This window comes from Salvelinus alpinus, chromosome 2 (genome assembly GCF_045679555.1).
Source record: "Salvelinus alpinus chromosome 2, SLU_Salpinus.1, whole genome shotgun sequence".
Taxonomy (NCBI): Eukaryota; Metazoa; Chordata; class Actinopteri; order Salmoniformes; family Salmonidae; genus Salvelinus; species Salvelinus alpinus.
The window spans coordinates 33,355,453-33,382,372 of NC_092087.1; the positions used below are offsets into that span (position 1 = coordinate 33,355,453).

At 44.5% G+C, this 26,920-nt stretch overlaps 1 protein-coding gene across 4 annotated transcripts in view; it reads left to right on the plus strand.

Annotated features, from left to right (window-relative positions):
• LOC139559045 (transcription factor SOX-13-like) overlaps nucleotides 1-26,920 on the plus strand; it is a 52,030-nt gene extending 25,110 nt beyond the window's left edge. For 3 of the 4 annotated variants that reach the window (XM_071374704.1, XM_071374712.1, XM_071374690.1), the window contains exons 2-14: nucleotides 3,795-4,014; nucleotides 4,272-4,386; nucleotides 4,799-4,885; nucleotides 5,087-5,259; nucleotides 5,370-5,438; nucleotides 5,541-5,655; nucleotides 12,757-12,830; nucleotides 15,166-15,328; nucleotides 18,131-18,249; nucleotides 19,025-19,130; nucleotides 19,406-19,576; nucleotides 24,055-24,271; nucleotides 24,710-26,920. In XM_071374704.1, coding sequence (XP_071230805.1) covers nucleotides 3,796-4,014; nucleotides 4,272-4,386; nucleotides 4,799-4,885; nucleotides 5,087-5,259; nucleotides 5,370-5,438; nucleotides 5,541-5,655; nucleotides 12,757-12,830; nucleotides 15,166-15,328; nucleotides 18,131-18,249; nucleotides 19,025-19,130; nucleotides 19,406-19,576; nucleotides 24,055-24,271; nucleotides 24,710-24,977 — 1,896 coding nt within the window. In that variant the 5' untranslated portion in view covers nucleotide 3,795 and the 3' untranslated portion in view covers nucleotides 24,978-26,920. The remainder of the gene's footprint in view (nucleotides 1-3,794; nucleotides 4,015-4,271; nucleotides 4,387-4,798; nucleotides 4,886-5,086; nucleotides 5,260-5,369; nucleotides 5,439-5,540; nucleotides 5,656-12,756; nucleotides 12,831-15,165; nucleotides 15,329-18,130; nucleotides 18,250-19,024; nucleotides 19,131-19,405; nucleotides 19,577-24,054; nucleotides 24,272-24,709) is intronic. The other variant, XM_071374698.1, reaches the window with a different exon arrangement.

The window sequence follows — 26,920 nt, forward strand, 5'->3', positions numbered from 1 at the left end:
ATTGGATTATTATTATTTGTGTACTTGTTTTGACATTTTTACTTCATTGTTAAGAGGTAGTAACATGCGCATTTTGCTGCACCCACTATAACATCTGCTAAACTGTGTAAGTGTTGATATTCAACTTATTCAAATCACACTTTACAATTCACAAATCCGCATGCACACAAGTTCCGCATGGATGCAGTTTGTTATAAACATGGAAGGTGTACATTTAACTAGATTTGTGTGGAGAGCACTGATAAGCTGTGGAGGGCTGAGGTGAGGCGAGCCCAAGCATTGTCTGAGCTGTGACGCTACGGCGTTGTTTAACTCTAAGATTAGATGTGTCGGACCCCAACCTCAGAAAACACACACACCTTAATGCATACCTGGCTGTCACCAGGTCTGTGACTCAGATTCTGGGCATGCCTTTGTGTTGGACACACAGGCAGAGCGGTGAGACACTCTCTCGCACGCACACACACACACACACACACACACACACACACACACACACACACGGGTGGCAGTCTAAAGCCACGTGTCAGCTCTATAAGCCAACCACTTTGGAACGCTGACGAGAATGCTGTTAAGAAGACCAGGAATAACTTCCTGTGCTCCACAGCAGGATGCTGAATGCCACCAACACCCCCACAGGGAAACCTCATCCCTCCTTAAACATAGGAACAGTCAAATGAACAGAGTGTTTGAGGTGAAGAAGAAAAGCTTGAGGTGTGTAGAGGAAAGGGATTTGAGTGGATTCTGAAGGTTGTTGCATGTTTGCCCATCCTCTATAGCCTAGCGGTTAAGAGTGTTTGGCCAGTAACCGATAGGTCGCTGGTTCGAATCTCAGTCAGTAAGGTGGAAAAATCTGTCATTCTGCCCAGTAACCCCTAACAGCAACTGCTCCCATGATATCCATTAAGGCACCCCCCTGATTCAGAGGGGATGGGTTAAATACGGAAGACACAGCTCATCTCCACCCCCTCATATACACACCCTGGGACTGGTAATCTTGAGAACCCCCCCCCCCCCATATTATTTTAAAGGTTCTGGTGAATGGATTGGTTCATATCTCACTCACTCACTATAGCACTCACACACAGGTTTAGAGCCTTGGCCTCTGGAAGGCAGGTGGCTTTGTTAGAGACAGAATATGTAAGGGGGAACGCGGGGAGGAACTCTAATCACTATGCGCTCGGCAGAATGGTGGCGCTCCGCATTTTCCCCCGGTTCCCGGAGTCGGTCGGCACATTCCGCTGGCATTGTTATCTGCACTGTTTCCTGCGGCCCGCGGCTTTTGTCCGTCTTTTGCCCATTGTCCCTGCTTCCTTTGTTCCCTCCGTCTAACAATGGCTTTTTTCTCTCCCTTTATTTATATATATGTGCACTTTTCGCCCTGTGTGTTCTGTTTGTTTTGTTCTCCTGTCTGGCGTGCCTTTCTTTCCTCCTGCAGCGGAGGTGGGAAAAAAACACAGCTCAAGTCTGAGAGTTCATTAAGGTTCAGCCTCTCTTAACCTGTCCTTCACTCCATCTCTCTTTCTGTCTTTCTCTCGCCATCTCTCGGTCTCTTTCTGTTCGTGTGTGTTTGATGTGCAGAGTCTTCGCCTTGTCATGATGATTAACTTTCCCTGAGACCTACAATGTCTCCCAGACTAGAAGTTAGGTTTTCAAGGTACAGTTGACGTGTGTTTGTGTGTGCCATATTCACAGTATGTCCTTTGTTCCATACGCAAAGCAGGGGTTTCTACACACGCACACACACCCAAAGCTCAGAGAGACAGAGATGGTCACACCTGGAAAGCTGAAAGTTTATGGTCACATTACAGAGAAAGGTGGTCGTGGTGTGTGTGTGTGTGTGTGTGTGTGTGATGCGCGGGTTGACTCATAACCCGTCTGCCCTGTGGTTATATCCGCGGAGCGGACAGGTTTAGGGTAATTACATATTGTGGGGAAAAAGCTGCTAAAGGAGAAAAGGGATGACCAGAAAAGTTATGTTTGGGAAATATTTGGTGAAAGAGGATGATGGCAGTGCCGGCTTTGTTGTGTGTAAAGATTGTGAGGCTTCATGGTATGTCAAGGGAATTGTAGCTTACTGTTTAGATGGGTTGAATGGAAACGGAAATCTGGAGATTGACTAACCAGAATAACTTACTGTTTTATGGCAAACTCCAAAGTCCTCTGATTTTAATACTAGTCCTGTGCGAACCCGACATCCCTGTGTTTTGAGAGAAATGTCTGAATTTAACAGGTGTTGCCCGCGATTTGGAAAAAAACGAATCCCGTCTGAATCGGTAATAAATACATAACCAGCGTTATCTAGTAATAATATAGCCTTAATAATAACTCCTGCAGAATTAAGCATTTCTTTCAGTAAAATGGTACTCCAAATGTAGGCAATATTTGGACTTGGGAACAGGAGTGGAGAATATGATTTATTGCTTTCTGCATCTGTAGAGGTGCTGTCTTAATCATAAATGCGTCATAAAAGGTGATTTGGTATTTCAACCACATCAAATATGCATCGAAGCCGTACTGACATCTTATCAGAAACATGTTGGGTCATTTTCACAGCTTTCCTTTTCCTTACAACCGATCAAGTTGATATAAGTTGGACATTTTGCACGTAGTCTTAATTTTCTCCCAAGTCCCTAAACGTCTTTGCTCCGCGAAAGATGACCGAGGGAACTTTACCAGGGTCAACTAGATCGAATCCTTCGTTCTATCGATCCATTACATTATTCTGTTGAGCAAGCGTTAATATAACGTTAGTCTTCTCGGGCAACATAGAGACAAAAGAGACGCTACATTTATCTAATTATAGACAAGTTGATTAACACAGCCTACCAAAATGTCGGAAATTATAAGCAGAAACGTATGCATATCAGGCCCCAAAAAATATCCTGCATCCCCTGTCAAAAAAACGTGCTGCTGTGCGGTCACTCTGGTAAGGCTAGAGGCATGAGGGCAGAACAGCATTTGCGTTGCTTTCCCCCTACGTCAAATCACATTTTATTTGCCACATGGGCCGAATAAAACAGGTGTAGTCCTTACAGTGAAATGCTTACTTACAAGCCCTTAACCAACAATGCAGTTTTAAGAAAAATAAGTAAGTAAAAATAACAAATAATTAAAGAGCAGCAGTAAAATAACAGTAGTGAGGCTGTATACAAGGGGTACCAGTACAATGTGCAGGAGCACCGGTTAGTCGGGGTAATTGAGGTAATATGTACATGTAGGTCGAGTTGAAGTGACTATGCATAGATAATAAACAGAGAGTAGCAGTAGCAGCATAAAAGAGGTGGGGGTGGGGGGGGGACAATGCAAATAGTCTGAGTAGCCATTTGCAGTCTTATGGCTTGGGGGTAGAAGCTGTTAAGATCCTTTTGGACCTAGACTTGGCGCTCTGGTACCGCTTACAGTGCGGTAGCAGAGAGAACAGTCTGAGTAGGGTAGCTGGAGTCTTTGACAATTTTTAGGGCCTTCCTCTGGTACCGCCTGGTATAGAGGTCCTGGATGGCAGGAAGCTTTGCCCCAGTGATGTACTGGGCCATACGCACTACGCTCTGTAGTGCCTTGCGGTCGAAGGCCGAGCAGTTACCATACCAGGCAGTGATGCAACCAGTCAGGACACCCTCGATGGTGCAGCTGTAGAACTTTTTGAGGATCTGAGGACCCATGCCAAATCTTTTCAGTCTCCTGAGGGGGAATAGTCCATGTGAACAAGCCTATCTATTCACCTGTATGGTTCTTCTGCCCCCCCGCCCCCTCACACCACTATTTTTTCTTTCCCCCCCCCGTTTTCCTCCCAGAATGGTGGAGCCCAGTTCCCCAGCGCTGCATCTCCATGCCAACAGTGATGTCAGCATGGTGGGCGTCAGTGTGAAGTTGGAGGAGTCTGGAGGAGAAGGGGGAGGAGCCCACACCAGGGCAGAGCAGCTCTCCTCTCCTGCCTGTGATTGGTCAGGACATCAGCCAATGGAACGACCGGAGTCTAGACAGCTGACTCCTCCCCTCTCCCGCTCACCCTCAGTAATAAACTCATCCCATTTTTTGTTTAAACAATCTTTTAAAAAGTTTATCCAGGTCTGCTTCCTAGTCCCACCAGTCCCACCAGTCCCACTAGTCCCACTAGTCCCACCAGTCCCACTAGTCCCACTAGTCCCACCAGTCCCTGCCTATAGGCACTTGTGCAGATCTGGTTGTACTATGTTTATCACAGACAAGCTAGCTACAGTTCGTTAGCTATATGATTGTGTTCTAACAATGCTTTCCCCTGTCCTTGGTAGGAGGGCTCTCCTGGTAAGGAACAGCTTCTCAGACAGAGTCCTGTTGGGATGAAGGGGGGCAGCAGGGGGTATAACCACCGACCAGAGGGACACATGCACCCCACTGTCAGCGAAGGTATGGTAAACCTACACCTCGTCTGCGCCCCAGTGTAATCTGTTTCTGATCATCACTTTGCTCTATAGAGATCTCTCCCGTACATTGATAGAGGTGAAGGTGTTGAGTTTTTTTTACAATGCATCCCATTTAGACTCTGAGAAGGCCAGAAGAGTTTGCCTTAGCTCTGTGTGCTCAAGTTTGCTCCTATTCATTGGCTACAGAATTGCATTGAATTTCCCTTGGCTGTTTTTATTTTTAAGAGAAGTTACACAAGGTACCTTTCTATTGGAATCCTTACAAAGTAGCAGACCTTGAAATTTGAACTACTGCATTGATTCATACACGCACACAATCTAATTCCGTTTGTTCATACAATATGGTGGCTGAACAACAACAAGTAACACATCTTTGTCCTGTTTCCTGTTGGCAGTCATGCCCACCATAGAGAAGCTTCTGAGTGTGGACTGGAGGGAGACATTTCTGGACAAAAGCCCCCTGGGAGGCAACCACCTGAAAGGTGAGCTCTCACCCTTTTACCCCTAACCCTTGACCTTTACCTCTCACCCCTGTCGCACCCATCCGTGCTTTGTCCTACCTGTCTCTCCACCTGTCTGTCAGTCTCTGCTTGCCTGCCTGTCTGCTTCCTATATCTAATTGTGTCTCTATGTATCATCATGTTTGTACTCCTCTTTCTTGTTCCCTCCTCCCTCCTTCCCAGGCACTCCAGAGTCTCTGGCAGAGAAGGAGCTGCAGTTGTTGTTGATGATCAACCAGCTGGGTGGTCTGAGGGAGCAGCTGCTGGGAGCCCACTCTGAGCAGAGGAACATGGCCGCCTTGCTGCTGGAGAAACAACAGCAGCAGATGGAGCTGGCCAGGCAGCAGCAGGAACAGGTGATCCTGACCTCTGACCCCTAGCACAACTCACACACCCTGACCCCCAAACCATAACATTGACCATAACCTGAGTGTACCTGGACTAAGCTTTATGTGGTTTATTCCAGATTGCCAAACAGCAGCAGCAGTTGATCCAGCAGCAGCACAAAATCAACCTGCTTCAGCAACAGATCCAGGTGAGACGAGACCTCTACAAATGACATGCTATTTTCATAACAGAATTTAGAAGTAACTCTGAGTGGGACTGACCTTGTGCCCTCTGTCTGACCTGGTCTCAGCAGGTGAACATGCCCTACGTGATGATCCCAGCCTTCCACCCCAACACCCAGCAACTCCCTATCACCGCCGACAACCAGATGACCATGCCTCTGCAGCCAATCCCCTGCAAGCCAGGTGAGTCACACCCGCTCACCAACCTCTCTTAGCCAATCCCTTTCAAGCCAGGTGAGTTACCATGTCACCATGCCGATATATCAGTGCTTTCAGCAAAATCTCCTTTGTGTTTTTCTGTAAGCTTTCCTTGGGGGCGGCAGGTAGCCTAGTGGTTAGAGCATTGGGCCAGTAACTGAAAGGTTGCTAGATTGAATCCCTGAGCTGACAAAGTAAAAATCTGTCGTTCTGCCCCTGAACAAGGCGGTTAACCCCATGTTCCTAGGCCGTCATTGTAAATAACAATTTGTTCTTAACTGACTTGCCTAGTTAAATAATATAAATAATAACTTTATAATACTGTAAATGGACCTGTATACTTCAACTCAAGGTCTAGTGTGGTATAAATTCAGATCACTGCAGCAGAAATGGAGAGATTAATTATATAGACCTCTGCTCCACTCATAGACATTTGGAGAAAAGGCTTCCTTGAACTCGGAGCATTTCTAGGAGCCTTGCTCTTACTCAGTATGCACAGTAAGAAACACACATTTGCCCCTGAATTCCTGCTGGCTTTCCATAGGCCCGGGAGGATGCAGTGAAGAGGGGTGCAGATGGTTGTTGTGAACCTCATTGATCTGGTAGGCAGTGTTTTTCACTGTCTTGGAGGTCAGGTGGTGTGGTAGACTGAAACAGATATGTCTTTTTACCTGGAATTCCACAGGCCAAATAATATTGTATTTGTGTAGTAGACCTTACCGTGAAATGCTTACTTACGAGCCCTTAACTGACAATGCAGTTCATGAAATAGTTTAATAAAATATTGGCTAAATAAACTAAAGTACTAAACACAATAAAATTAAAATAAGGAGGTTATATACAGGGGGTACTGGTACTGAGTCATTGTGCAGGGGTACAGGTTAGTTGAGATAATTTGTACATGTAGGTAGGGGTAAAGTGACTATGCATAGATAATAAACAACAATGTAAATAGTCCGGGTGGCCATTTGATTAATTGCAGTCTTATAGCTTGGGGTTAGAAGCTGTTAAGGAGCCTTTTGGACCTAGACTTGTCGCTCCGGTACCGCTTACCGTGCGGTAACAGAGAGAACAGTCTATGACTTGGGTTACTAGAGTCTGTGCCAATTTTTTGGCCTTCCTCTGACAAGCCTGGTATAGAGGTCCTGGATTTCAGGAAGCTTGGCCCAGTGATGCACTGGGCCGTACGCACTACCCTCTGTAGTGCTCTCGATGGTGCAGCTGTATAACTTTTTGAGCATCTGGGGACCCATGCCAAACCTTTTCAGTCTCCTGAGGGGGAAAAGGTGTTGTTGTGCCCTCTTCACAAATGTTTTGGTGTGTTTGACCCATGATAGTTCGTTGATGATGTGGACACCAAGGAACTTGAAACTCTCGACCCGCTCCACTACAGCCCCGTCGATGTGAATGGGGGTGTGTTCGGCACTCCTTTTCCTGTAGTCCACAATCAGCTCCTTTGTCTTGCTCACGTTGAGGGAGAGGTTATTGTCCTGGCACCACACTGCCAGATCTCTGACCTCCTCCCTATAGGCTGTCTCATTGTTTTCGGTGATCAGGCCTACCACTGTTGTGTCGTCAGCAAATTTAATAATGGTGTTGGAGTCGTGCATGGCCACGCAGTTGTGGGTGAACAGGGAGTACAGGAGGGGACTAAGCACGCACCCCTGAGGGGCCCCTGTGTTGAGGATCAGCGTGACAGATGTGTTGTTGCCTACCCTTACCACCTGGGGGCGGCCCGTCAGGAAGTCCAGGATCCAGTTGCAGAGGGAGGTGTTTAGTCCCAGGATCCTTAGCTTAGTGATGAGCTTTGAGGCCACTATGGTGTTGAATGCTGAGCTGTAGTCGATGAACAGCATTCTCACATAGGTGTTCCTTTTATCCAGGTGGGAAAGGGCAGTGTGGCGTGCAATAGAGATCGTATCATCTGTGGATCTGTTGGGGCGGTATGCGAAATTGGAGTGGGTTTAGGGTTTCCGGGATGATGGTTTTGATGTGAGCCATGCCCAGTCTTTCAAAGCACTTCATGGCTACCGACGTGAGTGCTATGGGGCGGTAGTCATTTAGGCAGGTTACCTTTGCTTTCTTGGGCACATGGTGGTTTGCTTGAAACATGTAGGTATTACAGACTCGGTCAGGGAGAGGTTGAAAACAGCAGTGAAGACACTTGCCAGTTGGTCCGCGCATGCTCCGAGTAAACGTCCGGTTAATCCGTCTGGCCCTGCGACCTTGTGAATGTTGACCTGTTTAAAGGTCTTGCTCAAATTGGCTACGGAGAGCATGATCATACAGTCGTCCAGAATAACTGGTGCTCTCATGCACCCTTCAGTGTTGCTTGCCTCGAAGCGAGCACAAAAGGCATTTAGCTCGTCTGGTAGGCTCATGTCACTGGGCAGCTCGTGGCTTGGTTTCCTTTTGTAGTCCATAATAGCCCTGCCACATCCGACGGGTGTCAGAGTCGGTGTAATAGGATTCAATCTTAGTCCTGTATTCACGCTTTGCCTGTTTTGATGGTTCGTTTGAGGGCATAGCAGGATTTCTTATAAACGTCTGGATTAGTGTCCCGCTCCTTGAAAGCGGCAGCTCTAGCTTTTTTGCTCGGTGCGGATGTTGCCCGTAATCCATGGCTTCTGGTTGGGATATGTATGTACGGTCACTGTGGGGACGATGTCGTCGATGCACTTATTGATGAAGCCGGTGACTGAGGTGGTATACTCCTCAATTCCTTTGGATGAATCACGGAACATATTCCAGTCTGTTCTAGCAAAACAGTCCTGTAGCGTAGCATCCGTGTCATCTGACCACTTTCGTATTGAGCGAGTCACTGGTACTTCCTGCCTAAGTTTTTGCTTGTAAGCAGGATTCAGGAGGATATAATTATGGTCAGATTTGCCAGATGGAGGGTGAGGGAGAGCTGTAAAGGTGGTCTAGAGTTATTTTTTTATATATTTTTTTTCTCAGGTTGCACATGTGACATGCTGGTAGAAATGAGGTAAAACGGATATAAGTTTGTCTGCATTAACCTTTCTAGCCCCACAACATTCCACTGAAAAGGCAGCGCGTGAAATTCAAAAATATTTTTTTAGAAATATGTAACTTTCACACATTAACAAGTCCAATACAGCAAATGAAAGATAAACATCTTGTTAATCTACCCATCATGTCCGATTTCAAAAATGATTTACAGTGAAAGCACAACATATGATTATGTTAGGTCAGAGCCAAGTCAAAAACACAGCCAACAATAGGAGTTAGAAAAAGCAGAAATATAGTTAAAATGAATCACTAACCTTCGATTATCTTCATCAGATGACAGTCATAGGACATCATGTTATACATGTATTGTGTGTTTTGTTCGATAATGTGCATATATATATTAAAACAAATCTCAGTTTACATTGGCACGTTACGTGCAGTAATGTTTTGATTCCAAAACATCCGGTGATTTTGCAGAAATACTCATAATAAACATTGATAAAAGATGCAAGTGTTATTCACAAAATTAAAGATAAACTTATCCTCTATGCAACCGCTGTGTCAGATTTCAAAATAAACTTTACGGAAAAATAATTATCTGAGAACGGCGCTCAGCGCACAATCCAGCCAAAGAAATAGTCGCCATTTTGGCGTCAACAGAAGCTACAAAAACACTATAAATATGCACTTACCTTCGAATAACTTCATCAGAAGGCACTCCCAGGATTCCCAGTTCGACAGAAATGACTGAAAAGTTCCATAAAGCCCATCATTTAGCCACTTGTTGTTAGCATGTTCAGCCCACAAATCCATTTTCATGACGCACGAGCAATCCCTCCAGACAAAAACTCAAAAGGTTCCGTTACAGGTCGTAAAAACAAGTCAAATGATGTATGCAATCCATATTTAGGATGTGTTTAACATTAATCATCAATAAGGATCCAACTGGAGAATTTCATTGTCTGAAGAAAGAGCATTGGAACGAGAGCACTCTCTCTCGCTCGCGCGCAAAACGAGACTGAAATTTCTGACGACCACTCACTAAAATAGCTCCTATGAGCCCCTCCTTTATAGTAGAATCATATAACTAAAATCTAAAGACGGTGACATCTAGTGGAAGCCCCAGGAAGTGTTTGCTTATCAATAACTAGAAGGGGTATCATTTGGCACTGTTTTGAAAATCGAGTTCTCACTTCCTATGTGGAAGTCTTCTCAGGTTTTTGTCTGCCAAATGAGTTCTGTTCTACTTACAGACATAATTCAAACCGTTTTAGAAACTTCAGAGTATTTTCTATACAATAGTAATAATCATATGCATGTATTACCTTCTGGGGCAGAATAGGAGGAAATTCCATTTGGGTACGCAATTCGTTCAAAGTGGAAACACTGCCCCCTGTCCATAACTGGTTTTAAAGTCCCCCGGCCACTAGGAGCACCGCTTCTGGATGAGCATTTTTTTGTTTGCTTATGGCCGCTAGCATTCCACTGAAAAGGCAGAGTGGCAAATTCATATTTTTTTTTTTTTTGAAATATTTAACTTTCACACATTAACAAGTCCAATACAGCATTTGAAAGATAAACATCTTGTGAATCCAGCCAACATGTCCGATTTTTAAAATGTTTTACAGAGAAAACACCACATATATTTATGTTAGCTCACCACCAAATACAAAAGACAGACAGACATTTTTCACAGCAACGGTAGCATGCAGGTAGCATGCACAAGCCAACCTAACTAACCTAGAACCAACCTAAATAACCTAGAAAAAACTCCCTCAGATGACAGTCCTATAACATGTTACACAATAAATCTATGTTTTGTTCGAAAAATGTGCATATTTGAGCTATAAATCAGTTTTACATTACTGCTACCATCATAGCTACCATCATAGCTACAGTCAGAAATCGCACGGGAGTAGCCAGAGTAAATACAGACACCAACGTCAACTACCTAATTACTCATCATAAAACATTTCAGAAAAATATATGGTGGATAGCTAATGAAAGACAAAGATCTTGTGAATACAGCCAATATTTCTGATTTTTAAAATGTTTTACAGCGAAAACACAATATATCGTTATATTAGCTTACTACAATAGCTAACACACAGCAGCATTGATTCTAGTCAAACGGTAGCGATAGCACAGTTCGACAGATATATGAAATAGTATCCCAAATTGGGTCCTTATCTTTGTTGATCTTCCATCAGAATGTTCTCCAAGGGGTCCTTTGTTCAGAACCGTCTTTATTTGGATCCAGAACGAACTATTTCCCTCTTGAATTAGCAAGCACACTGGCCGTGCGGTGCTAACCTCTCCTTCTTGAACAAATTCTTGCGACGCATCACGTCTAAAGTCCAGAATAAATTTCAATAATATAATTAAACTATATTGAAAAAACATACTTTAGGATGATATTGTGACATGTATCAAATAAAATCGAAGCCGGAGATCATATTCACCTATAACGACGGTTTTCCAGGAGGCGATTCCAGATCCAACTTCGCGCCCACGAAAATAAATAAATGGCGGACCTCTCACTCCAAGAGGTTGTATTCAATCTCAGAACAAGATAATCAAGTCATTTCTGCTCTCACTTCCGCATGACACCCAGGGGAAGGTGTATGACGTGTTTCTACAGTCATAAGTGACATGCCCTTTTATAGACAAGCTCTTGAAGAGAGACTTCGCTTTTGGAAATCTCACTTCCGGATAGGAAATGGTCTGTAAAAAGAGTTCTGTTTCACTTAGAGAAATAATTCAAACGGTTTTAGAAACTAAAGAGTGTTTTCTATCCAATAGTAATAATAATATGCATATTGTACGAGCAAGAATTGAGTACGAGGCCGTTTAAATATCATACGATTTCCCCCAAAAGTGAAAATAGCACCCCCTATCCCAAAGAAGTTATACAGCTCGTTGTGTGCGGTCTTAGTGCCAGCATCGGTTTGTGGTGGTAAATAGACGGCTACGAAAAATATACATAAACTCTTGGTAGATAGTGTGGTCTACAGTTTATCATGAGGTACTCAGGCGAGCAATACCTCGAGACTTCCTTAATATTAGACATTGCGCACCAGCTGTTATTGACAAATAGACCCCCACCCCTCGTCTTACCAGACGTAGCTGTTCTGTCCTGCCGATACACAAAACCCAGCCAACTGTATATTATCCGTGTCGTCGTTCAGCCACGACTCGGTGAAGCATAAGATATTACAGTTTTTAATGTCCCGTTGGTAAGAGAGTCTCGAACGGAGATCATCCAGTTTATTCTCCAGTGATTGCACGTTGGCCAATAGAACGGATGGTGAAGGCGGGTTACCCACTCACTGACAAATTCTTACAAAGCACCCCGATCTCCGCCCCCTGTATTTCCGTCTTTTCTTCACGTGAATGACGGCGATTTAGGCCTGGTCTCGGAGAGGCAGTAAATCCTTTGCGTCGGACTCATTAAAGATAAAATCTTCGTCCAGTTCGATGTGAGTAATCGCTGTTCTGATATCCTCGACGCTCATTTCAGTCATAAGAGACATTAGCAGCAACATTATGTACAAAATAAGTGTCAAACGATGTGAAAACACACTAAATAGCACAGGTGGTTAGGAGCCTGTAAAACGGCAGTCATCCCCTCCATTAATTCCACGGCCCCGCTGCAGTGCTTCCAAAAAAGGAGGGTGAATTGGGGCCCATTGGTGGGCTGTGACATGGTTTACATCACTCAGTGGTTCATTATAAACACTCAATCCACTCATACACCATGAAAACACAAAAGTAACATGCTGACATCAAGTGATCTCTGCAGACTTTTAATGTATCATAAATGTCAATCTGAAACAACAAAACAATGGTCAATTTAGCACCTCGGTTTTGTTTATCTTGTTGCTATGTACTGTATAAGTTGCTAGAGAAGGAGCAGCAGTCCCTTTCAGATTGTGTTGTGGTCAGTAACCTTCTCAGTCGAACCCCCTTTTCCCCTGCTCATACACTTCAATATGTGGTGCAGTCAGCATGATGAAAGTACAGATAATGTCTAAATGTTGTTTGGATGTTATTGATTCTGTTCCCTTCTGACAGAGATTGTGAAGCGTTCATCTCCCCCTTTTTATTTTACAGTGGACTATCCCATGCAGCTGCTGCAGAACTCTCACTCCACCCCTGTGAAAAGGCCCAGTGGTACCTTCCGTCAGGTAGTGCTTTTCATCCATTACTATACTAAAATAAAACTATACTGTACAGTAAGACCTTTTCCAGATGGAATAAGGTGAATTGGAAAGTAACCAAATGGTGTCAATAAAGACAGGTTCATGTTTTCTGTGCTTTATACAGTGCATTCGGAAAGTATTCACAACCTTGACTTTTACCACATTTTGTTACTTTACAGCCTTATTATAAAATGGATTAAATTGTTTTTCCCCCTCATTAATCTACACACAATACCCCATAATGACAAAGCAAAAACAGTGTTTTAGAAATTTTTGCAAATGTAATAAATATTAAAAACGGATATCACATTTACATAAGTATTCAGACCCTTTACTCAGTACTTTGTTGAAGCACCTTTGGCAGCGATTACAGCCTTGTGTCTTCTTGGGTATGATGCTACAAGCTTGGCACACCTGTATTTGGGGAGTTTCTCCCATTCTTCTCTGCAGATCCTCTCAAGCTCTGTCAGGTTGGATGGGGAGCGTTGCTGCACAGCTATTTTCAGGTCAAGATGTTTGATCGGGTTCAAGTCTGGGATCTGGCTGGGCCACTCAAGGACATTCAGAGACTTGTTCCGAAGCCACTCTGACGTTGTCTTGGCTGTGTGCTTAGGGTCGTTGTGCTGTTGGAAGGTGAACCTTCACCCCAGTCTGGAGCGCTCTGGAGTAGGTTTTCGTCAATGATCTCTCTTTACTTTGCTCCGTTCATCTTTCCCTTGACCCTGACTAGTCTCCCAGTCCCTGCCACTGAAAAACATCCCCACAGCATGATGCTGCCACCACCATGCTCCACTGTAGGGATGGTGCCAGGTTTCATTCAGGCGTGACGCTTGGCATTCAGGCCAATGAGTTCAATCTTGGTTTCATCAGACCTGAGAATTTATTTCTCATGGTCTGGGAGTCTTTAGGTGCCTTTTGGCAATCTCCGAGGGCTGTCATGTGTCTTTTACTGAGGAGTGGCTTCCGTCTGGCCACTCCCATCTCCACAGAGGAACTCTAGAGCTCTGTCAGTGACCATCAGGTTTTTGGTCACCTCCCTGACCAATGCCATTCTCCCCCGAATTGCTCAGTTTGACCGACCGGCCAGCTCTAGGAGGAGTCTTGGTGGTTCCAAACGTCTTTCATTTTGAAGAATGTTGGAGGCACCTATGTTCTTGGGGATCTTCAATGCTGCAGACATGTTTTTTGGCACCCTTCGCCAGATCTTTGCCTCGACACAATCTTGTCTCGGAGCTCTACAGACAATTCCTTTGACCTCATGGCTTGGATTTTGCTCTGACATGCACTGTCAACTGTGGGACATTTTATATAGACAGGTGTGCCAAATCATGTCCAATCAATTTAATTTACCACAGGTGGACTCAAATCACGTTGTAGAAACATTTCATGGATGATCAATGGAAATCTGAACTCAATTTCGAGTCTCATATCAAAGGGTTTGAATACCTATGTAAATAAGGTATTTGTTTTTATTTCGAATACATTTGCAAAAATTTCTAAAACCTGTTTTCGGTTTGTCATTATGGGGTATTGTGTGTAGATTCTTATTTTTTTTTTCCCTCATCAATTTTAGAACAAGGCTGTAACGTAACAACATTTGAAAAAAGTGAAGGGGTCTGAATACTATCCGAATGCACTGTACCTCTCTGAAAATAACAGCTGCAAACGGTGCACAGGTTACAAGCCTAATACAGCACTATAGTACATAGTACATGGATATTTGTATTTTGATAAGCATGTCATGTTTTTGGTAAAGGCCTGAGGTATGGTATGTACCTAGGAAGCAATCTCTCTTAATACTACAGATACAGGCTGGGAGATCTTTGAAAATGCTGTCAAAACAATGCACTCCAAATGAACAATGCATGTTTCTGGTATCTGGGACAGTGAACAACTGAACAAATGCACCACACCCTGTTCACAGTTGTGTGTGTGTGTGTGCCTTTGTGTGCACAATGCAGTCATGCTCTGTCTGCACTGTTGCACAAGTGGAAAAGGGGATCACGTAAATCACTAGACAATCACTAAACAAAAGAAAGACAGGACAGAGAAAGCACAGACAAAAGAAAGGATAAACTAAAGAAACACTACAGCGGTGTGAAAGGAAAGATATGCTGTGACACACCAATCTGTCATTCATAACCCTAACATACACACCCACCCCATACATGGGTGTGTTTGTTATATTGACTTTGATGAGAATTGGAAGTTGTGTGTGTGTGTTATATTGACTGAACTAAGCAGTGTATTCTGAATGTGTTTTTTTGTGTTGGGCTGACACACTGCTAATTGTCTACTCTTTTGTCTTTCATCCCCTTAGGAAGCCAGCCAGCCTCTGAATCTGACCTCCAAGCCCAAGGGAATGGACATGGGGAAGAGCCCCAGCCCGCAGACCTTTGAGCTGGGCTCGCTGACTCTGCAGGGTGGGTACAGACCCAGGGACAACCATAGAGACAGCCCTTCACGGCCTGCACTTAACCTGGGTCAGTATACACACACATACACTACATTCAAAAGTTTGGGGTCACTTAGAAATGTCCTTGTTTTTGAAAGAAGCAAATTTTTTGTCCATTTAAAATAACATAAAATTGATCAGAAATACAGTGTTGACATTGTTAATGTTGTAAATGACAATTGTAGCTGGAAACGGCGTATTTAATAAAAAATAAAAAATGGAATATCTACATAGGCAAACAGAATACCATTATCAGCAGCCATCACTCTGTGTTACAAAGACACGTTGTGTTAGCTAATCCAAGTTTATCATTTTAAAAGGCCAATTGATCATTAGATAACCCTTTTGCATTACGTTAGCACAGCTGAAAACTGTTGTGCTGATTTAAAGAAGCAATAAAACTGGCGTTCTTTAGACTAGTTGAATATCTGGAGCATCAGCATTTGTAAGTTCGATGACAGGCTCCAAATGGCCAGAAACAAAGACCTTTCTTCTGAAACTCGTCAGTCTATTCTTGTTCTGAGAAATGAAGGCTATTCCATGTAAGAAATTGCCAAGAAACTGAAGATCTCGTACAACGCGGTGTACTCCCTTCACAGAACAGCGCAAACTGGCTTTAACCAGAATAGAAAGAGGAGTGGGAGGCCCCGGTGCACAACTGAGCAAGAGGACAAGTATATTAGAGTGTCTAGCTTGAGAAACAGACGCCTCACAAGTCCTCAACTGGCAGCTTCATTAAATAGTACCTGCAAAACACCAGTCTCAACGTCAACAGTGAAGAGTCGACTCCAGGATGCTGGCCTTCTAGGCAGAGTTGCAAAGAAAAAGCCATATCTCAGACTGGCCAATAAAATAAAATATTATGATGGGCAAAAGAACACAGACACTGGACAGAGGAACACGGAGTCCGCTCTTCACTGTTGACGTTGAGACTGGTGTTTTGCGGGTACTATTTAATGAAGTTGCCAATTGAGGACGTGAGGCGTCTTTCTCAAACCCACTCCTCTTTCTATTCTGGTTAACTTCTTATGGCTGCAGGGGCAGTATTGAGTAGCTTGGATGAAAGGTGCACAGAGGTGCCCAGAGTAAATGGCCTGCTCCTCAGCCATAGTTGCTAATATATGCATATTATTATTAGTATTGGATAGAAACCACTCTGAAGTTTCTAAAACTGTTTGAATTATGTCTGTGAGTATAACAGAACTCATATTGCAGGCAAAAACATGAGAAGTTCCACTTCCTGTTTGGAGGCTGGTAGATTTTCAACTAAACTCCCATTGAAATTACAGCGAGATATGGATGAGTTTTCACTTCCTACGGCTTCCACTAGATGTCAACAGTCAATAGAACTTTGTCTGATGACTAATGTGAAGGGGGGGCCGAAGGAGACAGGAATGAGTCACCACTGCCATGAGGTGACCATGCTTTGACCACGCGCGTTCACGTGAGAGGCAGCTCCGTTCCATCGCTCATCTGAAGTCAATGTAATTCTCCGGTTGGAACGCTATTCAAGATGTATGTTAACAACATTCTAAAGATTGATTCAAAAAAATTGATTTTCAAAAACAAGGACATTTCTAAGTGACCCCAAACTTTTGAAAGGTAGTGTGTGCACACACACACACACACGCTGGCCAGTTTGTTAGGTACATGAAAATGCTACACATGGTTCGCTCCTTACAGACAGTCACAAGGCCGTAACTTGCCATATAAAGTAGACAAACCGGCATCGAGGCATTCGGTTACTGTTTGATTGAACATTTATAATAGGCAAAACAAGTGACCTAAGCAACTGAGTCTGTTATGATCGTCCATGAAAGGCACGCCGGTTCCAGTATCTTAAACTGTCGACCTACTGGGCTTTTCACGCGCGACCGTGTCTAGGGTTTACCAAGAATGGTGTGACAAAGAAAAAACACACTGTCATGGGCAGTCCTGTGGGCGAAAACAGCTCGTTGATGAGAGAGGTTGAAAGAGAATGGCAAGAATCGTACAAGCTAACAGGCGGGCCACAAACAGGCAAATAACGCCACAGTACAACAGTAGTGTGCAGAACGGCATCTCGGAATGCACAACTCGTAGATCCTTGTCGGGGATGGGCTATTGCAGCAGACGACCACACCAGGTTCCACTGATATCAGCTAGAAACAAGAAGAAGTGGCTCCAGTGGGCACACGATCACCAACACTGGACAATTGAAGAGTGGAAAAACATTGCCTGGTCCAATGAATCCTGGTTCCTGTTGCGTCATGCTAATGGCAGTCTGGATTTGGCGTAAGCAGCATGAGTCCATGGCCCCATCCTGCCTGGTGTCAACGGTACAGGCTGGTGGTGTATTGGTGTGGGGAATGTTTTCCTGGCACCCGTTAGGTCTTTTGACACCAATTGAGCAATGTTTGAAACGCACACCTTGTAGAATCCATTCCCCGAATAATTCAGGTTGTTCTGGAGGCAAAGAGGGGTTATGGCCCGGTACTAGATGGGTGTACCTAATTAACTGCCTGTATGTATACGCACACACACGCCTACCTCCGCTCATGCCATTCCTCAGCTTCAGACATGTCAACACCCTGAATGTGTGTGTGGTGAGAGAACCTGTTCCTCCTTTGACTTCAGGGCTTGTGCGCTACCATCCCCGTTTCCTCTCAGATGCAATAGGTTGTACTCCGATACTTTGACTCACTTTTATATTGACATTTGCAACCCTTTGTCGGTGCCCTGCCCATTTGAGCTTTTAATGACAATTTTTCCCTGTTTTTTTTTCTTCTCCTTTCTCACTCACTCACTCACTCACTCTCACTCACTCACTCACTCACTCACTCACTCACAGGTTTCCTGGGAGAGGGGGATGTGGTGACCCAGGCCATCCACGATGCCCAGCAGCTGCTGTGGAGTCATGGGCCGGGCGGAAGAGAGAGGGAGCGAGAGAGAGACAGCACTGCCAGGATGGTAAGCCATTGTCTAAAGTCACTCTCTCCTGTCACACACGCAGGCTTAGGGTCGTGGGTGGGTTCAGGGCCAGGTTTAGGGTTACAGGGATCCGTGGTCTCACAGTGGCTGTTATAGACTGGAGAATGTCTCAGCTACACACACACACTGAGAAAGTCTCAGCCATGTTCTCAAGCAGGAACAACAGCTGCTGTAAACTCACAACAGTGTTCTTATAAACACTGGTGATGACTCACCTTTCTCCTTTGTCCACTGTAACACACCGCTCCCCTCCTCTCTGCCTTCTCTCTCTCCTCCTCCTTTTCTCTCCAGAGCCATAGATACAGTGTTCGGCCAAGTGTGTTTGAAATGTAGACTTTTCATGGACTCCACAATGGCACCAAAATCTCCAAGACAAGTCCTTTCTTCAGCAGTGACAATGTCATTGTTGTGGAGCATTTGGTGCCATCATAGAGGAGAGTCCTTATGTCTTTCACCCCTCCGCCATCCTCTCCTTCCTTCCCTCAGGTCTAAAAACACAATTCTCTCCTCCTCATCCCTCTATTTCTTGCTTTTGCGTTTCCAGCCCTGCTTTCAAACACCGGCTGACATGAGAAACCTCTTCCTGCTCAGCCAGAAATAGTGCTGTTCCACACACACACACAGAGAGATAATGAAAAATGCTCTCTTCAGACCTGTTTTTACTGCCGCAACATTCAAATTTGTGTACCCATGTGATGTGGGTTAAGGTGTAGGCCTGTGTCTGTCAGGTGTGTGTAACTCTCTCTCTGTGTAGGAGCATAAGGAGTCTGGTCGCAGCGACAGGCTGCCACACCAAGACCGGGGAGAGAACAGACAAACCCGCCAAACCAACGAGGACCACCACAGCAGTGACTCTGAGGGTAGGCCCTCTAAAACTGCCTGATCAATAATAACATGTGGTTTAGATGGTAGAGGGGAAGCATCGTAGTAAGTCTAGAGCTTAAATGTTCTCCTTTCCTTTATCTACACTGATCTGAACACACAACACACAGAGCAGGGGAAAGCAACATGGAGGATTTCTTGTCCAGTATTTGTTTTCACCTTTCCTGTTCTTTTACCAGTGAACTTGAAGGAAAGTAGATTTGTTGTTGGCCACTGACTGTCCCCCCCCACCCACTCTGTCCCCCTCCTGCAGGCCCCCTGTCTGCTCCTAGTGTGGGGTTGTTTGCAGAGGTTCGCAGCCCCCCCTCCTCCGTCCACATCAAGAGACCCATGAACGCCTTCATGGTCTGGGCCAAAGACGAGAGGCGCCGTATACTACAAGCCTTCCCTGACATGCACAACTCCTCCATCAGCAAGATACTGGGTGAGCATGGACACACACACACACACACACACACACACACACATACACACACATGGGAAATAAAGCATGCACTAATTGCGATTAATGCACTGATTGGGATTAATAGAGTCATGTGAAATTGAATTGACATGCAAAACACACACATGCTGTCAGTCAATGAGCACTGTAATTGTGCGTTTGTGTATAGTCTTTGTATAAATATTGTTTGTGTGTGTGTGTGTGTATCTATTCCGGGTGTGTCACCTCCTGTAGTCCTGGCACAGAGGGGACATGCGAGGGCACGATCTGCCACCTGCTTCCCCCGGTGACAGGAACCCCACACACACACACAAATACAGCCACGCACCCCTTTCCTCTGACCAAACACTCACATTCCATTCCATTGTGGAGCACTGGAGACACTCATGCTATCCCTCCCTCCCCATCGAACGTAGTTCAGCTAACTCCTTTCTCTGGAAGTCTGTGTCCAACTAGTTTTAATGTCACGAGCACAAGTGCAGTGAAATGCCTTTCTTGCTCTAAACCCAACAACAACAATACTGTAATAAATATCAATGTAGTACTAAAAATAACAGAACAAAAACATACGAGAAATACAATTAGAAATAAGAAGAACATGAGAAAGTAAGAAGCTATGTACGGGGTCAGTATCCAACACTATATTTACAATGTGCAGGATACTGGAGTGATGGAGGTAGATACAGTTGAAGTCGGAAGTTTACATACACCTTCGCCAAATACATTTGAACTCTTTAACAATTCCTGACATTTTAGTCAAACGTTTCAGGTAGCCTTTCACAAGCTTCCCACAATAAATTGGGTGAATTTTGGCCCATTCCTCCTGACAGAGCTGGTGAAACCGAGTCAGGTTTGTAGGCCTCCTTGCTCACACACGCTTTTTCAGTTCTGCCCTCATATTTTCTATGGGATTGAGGTCAAGGCTTTGTGATGGCCACTCCAATACCTTGACTTTGTTGTCCTTAAGCCCTCGTGCCACAACTTTGGAAGTATGCTTGGGGTCAATGTCCATTTGGAAGACCCATTTGCGACCAAGCTTTAACTTCCTGACTGATGTCTTGAGATGTTGCTTCAATATATCCACATAATTTTCCTTCCTCATGATACCATCTATTTTGTGAAGTGCACCAGTCCCTCCTGCAGCAAAGCACCCCCACAACATGATGCAGCCACCCCCGTGCCTCACGGTTGGGATGGTGTTCTTCGGCTTGCAAGTCTCCCCCTTTTTCCTCCAAACATAACGATGGTCATTATGGCCAAACAGTTCTATTTTTGTTTCATCAGACCAGAGGACATTTCTCCAAGAAGTATGATCTTTGTCCCCATGTGCAGTTGCAAACCGTAGTCTGGCTTTTTTATGGTGGTTTTGGAGCAGTGGATTCTTCCTTGCTGTGTGGCCTTTCGGGTTATGTCGATATAGGGTTCGTTTTACTGTGGATATAGATACTTTTGTACCTGTTTCCTCCAGCATCTTCACAAGGTCCTTTGTTGTTGTTCTGGGATTGATTTGCACTTTTCGCATCAAAGTACGTTCATCTCTAGGAGACAGAACGCGTCTCCTTCCTGAGCGGTATGACGGCTACTTGGTCCCATGATGTTTGTACGCAAGTACTATTGTTTGTACAAATGAACGTGATACATTCAGGCATTTGGAAATTGCTCCCAAGGATGAACCAGACTTGTGGAGGTCTACACTTTTTTTTCTGAGGTCTTGGCTGATTTCTTTTGATTTTCCCATGATGTCAAGCAAAGAGGCACTGAGTTTGAAGGTAGGCCTTGAAATTCATCCACAGGTACACCTCCAATTGACTCAAATTATGTTAATTAGACTATCAGAAGCTTCTAAAGCCATGACATAATTTTCTGGAATTTTCCAAGCTGTACAGTCGTAGCCAAAAGTTTTGAATGACACAAATATGATGGCAATTTACATATACTCCAGAATGTTATGAAGTGAGCAGATGAATTGCAATTAATTGCAAAGTCCCTCTTTGCCATGCAAATGAACTGAATCCCCCCAAAAACATTTCCACTGCATTTCAGCCCTGCCACAAAATGACCAACTGACATCATGTCAGTGATTCTCTCGTTAACACAGGTGTGAGTGTTGACGAGGACAAGGCTGGAGATCACTCTGTCATGCTGATTGAGTTTGAATAAGAGACTGGAAGCTTCAAAAGGAGGGTGGTGCTTGGAATCATTGTTCTTCCTCTGTCAATCATGGTTACCTGCATGGAAACACGTGCCGTCATCATTGCTTTGCACAAAAAGGACTTCACAGGCAAGGATATTGCTGCCAGTAAGATTGCACCTGAATCAACCATTTATCGGATCATCAAGAACTTCAAGGAGAGCGGTTCAGTTGTTGTGAAGAAGGCTTCAGGGTGCCCAAGAAAGTCCAGCAAGCGCCAGGACCGTCTCCTAAAGTTGATTCAGCTGCGGGATCGGTGTACCACCAGTACAGAGCTTGCTCAGGAATGGCAGCAGGCAGGTGTGAGTGCATCTGTACGCACAGTGAGGCGAAGACTTTTGGAGGATGGCCTGGTGTCAAGAAGGGCAGCAAAGAAGCCACTTCTCTCCAGGAAAAACATCAGGGACAGACTGATATTCGGCAAAAGGTACAGGGATTGTACTGCTGAGGACTGGGGGTAAAGTCATTTTCTCTGAGTCCCCTTTCCGATTATTTGGGGCATCCAGAAAAAAGCTTGTCTGGAGAAGACAAGGTGAGCGCTACCATCAGTCCTGTGTCATGCAAACAGTAAAGCATCCTGAGACCATTCATGTGTGGGGTTGCTTCTCAGCCAAGGGAGTGGGCTCACTCACAATTTTGCCTAAGAACACAGCCATGAATAAAGAATGGTACCAACACATCCTCTGAGAGCAACTTCTCCCAACCATTCAGTTTGGTGACGAACAATGCCTTTTCCAGCATGATGGACCACCTTGCCATGAGGCAAAAGTGATAACTAAGTGGCTCGGGGAACAAAACATCGATATTTTGGGTCCATGGCCAGGAAACTCCCCAGACCATAATCCCATTGAGAACGTGTGGTCAATCCTCAAGAGGCGGATGGACAAACAAAAACCCACATTCTGACAAACTCCAAGCATTGATTATGCAAGAATGGTCTGCCATCAGTCAGGATGTGGCCCAGAAGTTAATTGACAGCATGCCAGGGTGGATGGCAGAGGTCTTGAAAAAGAAGGATTTAACACTGCAAATATTGACTCTTTGCATCAACTTCTTGTAATTGTCAATAAAAGCCTTTGACACGTATGAAATGGTTGTAATTATACTTCAGTATTCCATAGTAACATCTGACAAAAATATCTAAAGACACTGAAGTAGCAAACTTTGTGGAAATTAATATTTGTCATTCTCAACTTTTGGCCACGACTGTATAAAGGCACAGTCAACTTAGTGTTTGTAAACTTCTGACCCACTGAAATTGTGATACAGTGAATTATATGTGAAATAATCTGTCTGTAAACAATTGTTGGAAAAATTACTTGTCGTGCACAACGTAGATGTCCTAACTGACTTGCCAAAACTATAGTTTGTTAACAAGAAATGTATGGAGTGGTTGAAAAACGAGTTTTAATGACTCCAATCTGTGTATGTAAACTTACGACTTCAACTGTATGTATAGGGGTAAGGTGACAGGGATACTGGAGTGATGGAGGTAGATATGTATAGGGGTAAGGTGACTAGGCATCAGGATATATGATAAACAGATTAAAAGCAGCGTATATGATGATTGCATGTGTGTGTGAGTGTAGAATCCTGTGAGTGTGCATAGACGGTGCAAAAAAAAGAAAAGAAACATACAAGGGTCAACTCACTGCTAAATAGCTAATGGCTACACAGTCTTATTTATGGCTTGGGCATAGAATCTGTTCAGGAGCCTGTTGGTATCAGACTTGATGCACCGGTACTGCTTGCTGTGCAGAAGCAGGAGAACAGTCTATGGCTTGGTTGGTTGCTGTCTTTAATGATATTCCGGGCATTCCTTTCACACCGCCTGATATAAAGGTCATGGATGGCAGGGAGCTTGGCCCCGGTGATGTACTGGGCTGTCCGCACCACCCTCTGTAGTGCTATGCGATAGAGGGCGGTGCTGTTGCCATACCAAGCAGTGATCCAGCCAGTCAATACACACTCAGTGGTGCAGCTGTATAACTTTTTGAGGATTTGAGGGCCAATGCCAAACCTTTTCAACCTCTGAGGAGGAAGAAGTTCTGTCTCGCGTTCTTCACAACTGTGCGCACGTGTGTGGACCATTTTAAGTCCTTAGTGATTTGGACACCGAGGAACTTGAAGCTCTCGACCCACTCCAATGCTGCCCCCCCCCCTTTCCTAACTAGGAAAAGCCAATGTATTCTTGTACAGAAAGTCCTCTGTTCTTTAGTCTGACATTGTCTCTCTCTCTCTGTTTGTCTGTGTCCCTCCTTCCCTCCAGGAACTAGATGGAAGTCTATGTCTAACCAGGAGAAGCAGCCCTACTATGAGGAGCAGGCCAGGCTGAGCCGACAGCACCTGGAGCGTTACCCCGACTACAAATACAAGCCCCGCCCCAAACGCACCTGCATCGTGGAGGGGCGGAGACTCAGGGTGGGCGAGTACAAAGCCATGATGAAGAACCGGAGACAGGAGCAGAGAGGGGCATACACACACAGGTAACACACACTGGAGATGATGTTCTGTTAGAGATTGGCTCTGACAGTGAATAAAACCTGAGTTGATATTATACAGAGCTCTTAGCGAAACAAACTCTGCTCTAGTCCCTTGTGCTTTTTCTGTAAGAACACAAACAAACCCACTGTGGTTAAATAGAAATGCAGGCCTTCAGCTGGTTATGTCTTCTCTCATAGAGAACAATAGAGCAGAGTTTTATTCACTATGACTGTAAAACTGCTCGAGTAACAGCAGCTTCGAGTGATTTGTTTTCTTCAGTCCAGTCCTCTTCTCTGGGTATGGACATGTCCTGAGACATGGTGGTAGACTCCTACATACAGCCGTGCCTCAGGGCAAACACCTATCCAGTCCTTTCAGATCTAGACAAGGATTTGGGAATTGTTGTACATTCCAGCACCAACGTCCTGTCTGTCTTCCAGTCAATCAGAGCCGCAGAAGCTGCACTACGCTCCAGGCGAGGGCCAATACCCAGGCGGCGGTGGAACGGTCTCCATGCCGACGGTGCCATTCCACCCCGCGCTATTGGAGCACTACCTGCCACGAGGGTTGGAGGCTCCGCCTCCTCGCAGACTTGACGGGCAGATCACACCCACTCCCCTCCACAGAGAGAGGCCACCGTACAGCGAGGGGGAGGAGAGTGACAGAGGAGAGAGGAGCGAGGGAGAGCTAGTTCTCCTCACTGACTGAGTGGGAGGGAGAGAGGAAGGGAGAGAGCGAGAGGGACAGAGTTTTTAATAGGGATAAAGGAGTAAGGGAGAGCTAGTTCTCCTCACTGACAGAGACGGAAAAGGAGAGCGGAACAGAGAGAAAGAGGAGTGTGTGTGTAGAGAACTGAATGAAAAGGTGTGTGTGATGAAGGGGATCTTGGTCCACATCAAGTGTGTCAAGAGTTCAACGGTTAAATCTTAGCCATGTGATATGACCATGTCAGCAGAGCCCATGACATGTTAGGGTTAGTAGGAGACAGTCGTTTGTTACGACGTTAAAAGTGTCTGACATTTACTCATAAATCTGGCAGCTGAATCTAAAAGATCATTGTCCATGTAGCTAGTAATAAAGGTACATTCACAATGTGGAATGAGTTGATACACTGGATTAGACTTGGGGTTCATTACTGTCACCAACAGGCATATTGACTAGATGTCTCCCTAAACACACATCTATTATTTCTAGACCATATCCTTCAAAATATTAGGGCCAGGGTATGAAACATCTGATCTCTCCCGAACTACATGTATCAGTAATTAGGGAGAGTTCTGATTCTGAAGGAGTGCTGCCCTCTGCTGTTTAGAATGGGCACAGCACCATGAAATATCCCGCTCGCTAGAAATTAAGATTTTTATTTTTATTCTCAATATTTACACAGATGACCTAGTCTGTGGTGATAGAGGTTGAATAATCCCCATTATTAGCCAATGCACTGGTGAAGCATAGGTAATGAGATGCACTCTGTAAGAATACACTTTCATCTCCAAACAGACAGACAAAGGCTGCACCAAAATAGTCTAAACTTGTCTCCTTATATCCTCTCCTTCACATGCACTGACAACAAAACATAGGATAAGGCAATATGGGGGATTCCTTGTGCGAGAGTTTATTTCACTTCAGTGCAGGTGGAGTAAAGGAGACGAGGAAGCCACTTTAGACTATCAGGATGCACCCAGTGTTTCAGTTTTTGCACTTGCGATAGTTGATCAGCAGTGACATCTAGTGTAATGAGAAATGTCTAAGGAATCTCCCTCCAAGCCCTTATTCTAGATTGATCTCATCCTTCTCTATTCTCTAGTTGTGTACAAGCTGTATGTGATGTGTGCATAATGTCTGTCAATCAATTTATTTTTAACGCGGGTTTACAATGTACTTGTCACAGAACGTTATACAAATGTTCTGTAAAATGTGTGTTTCTTTGAGTGTGCGTGTGGGTATTGAACTCAAAGGTTGGCCTGAACACTTTGTGTATCCTGACACCCTGGCCTCTTGTCTTGACCACAGCTGTTTCTCTGTCCATGTACTGCAGTTTGCCTTTACACAACAGGGCTCCATCTCAATAGTCCTAATGTCGCTTCATCATCCGCTGACCTAATAGAAATGGACAGGTGAAATGAAAGTTTAACCCATGTTATCAGATGGAGAAACAGAATAGTAAGGCATCTTAGACTGTTGGGATGCAGCCTTCATCACAATGTACTGGACAGAAGAGAGGTCACATTTGTGGTGTAATCGTATTGTTAACTGAGGCAGGCCTGTGGTTAGTTGCTGTTCCACTGTTGTAAAGCATTTGGTAAGCCTTGCTTGGGGAGTAGAATGAAGTGGCCCCTGGACACTGATCTATGGTCAGTTTTACACCTTTGCCTATAATGTTAAGGTAAGATAAAACTCTTGCTAAGTACAACTTCAACCCAGAGCCAAGGGGATGGCGCTGTATAGAGACAGATGTATCAGAGAACATTTCTAATTATGACAGAAACCCAGAAGAGAACTTTCACCTGTTGTCACCCCTGCTGTTGTAAATATAGATAGATTTTATTTTGTTTATAAGAGCCTGTGTAATTTAAAGGTGTACCTTTCTCTGTATGTTTTCTAAGTTGTGGTTTTGTTTTTTGGAAAATAATAAAATTGGTTGTGTTACA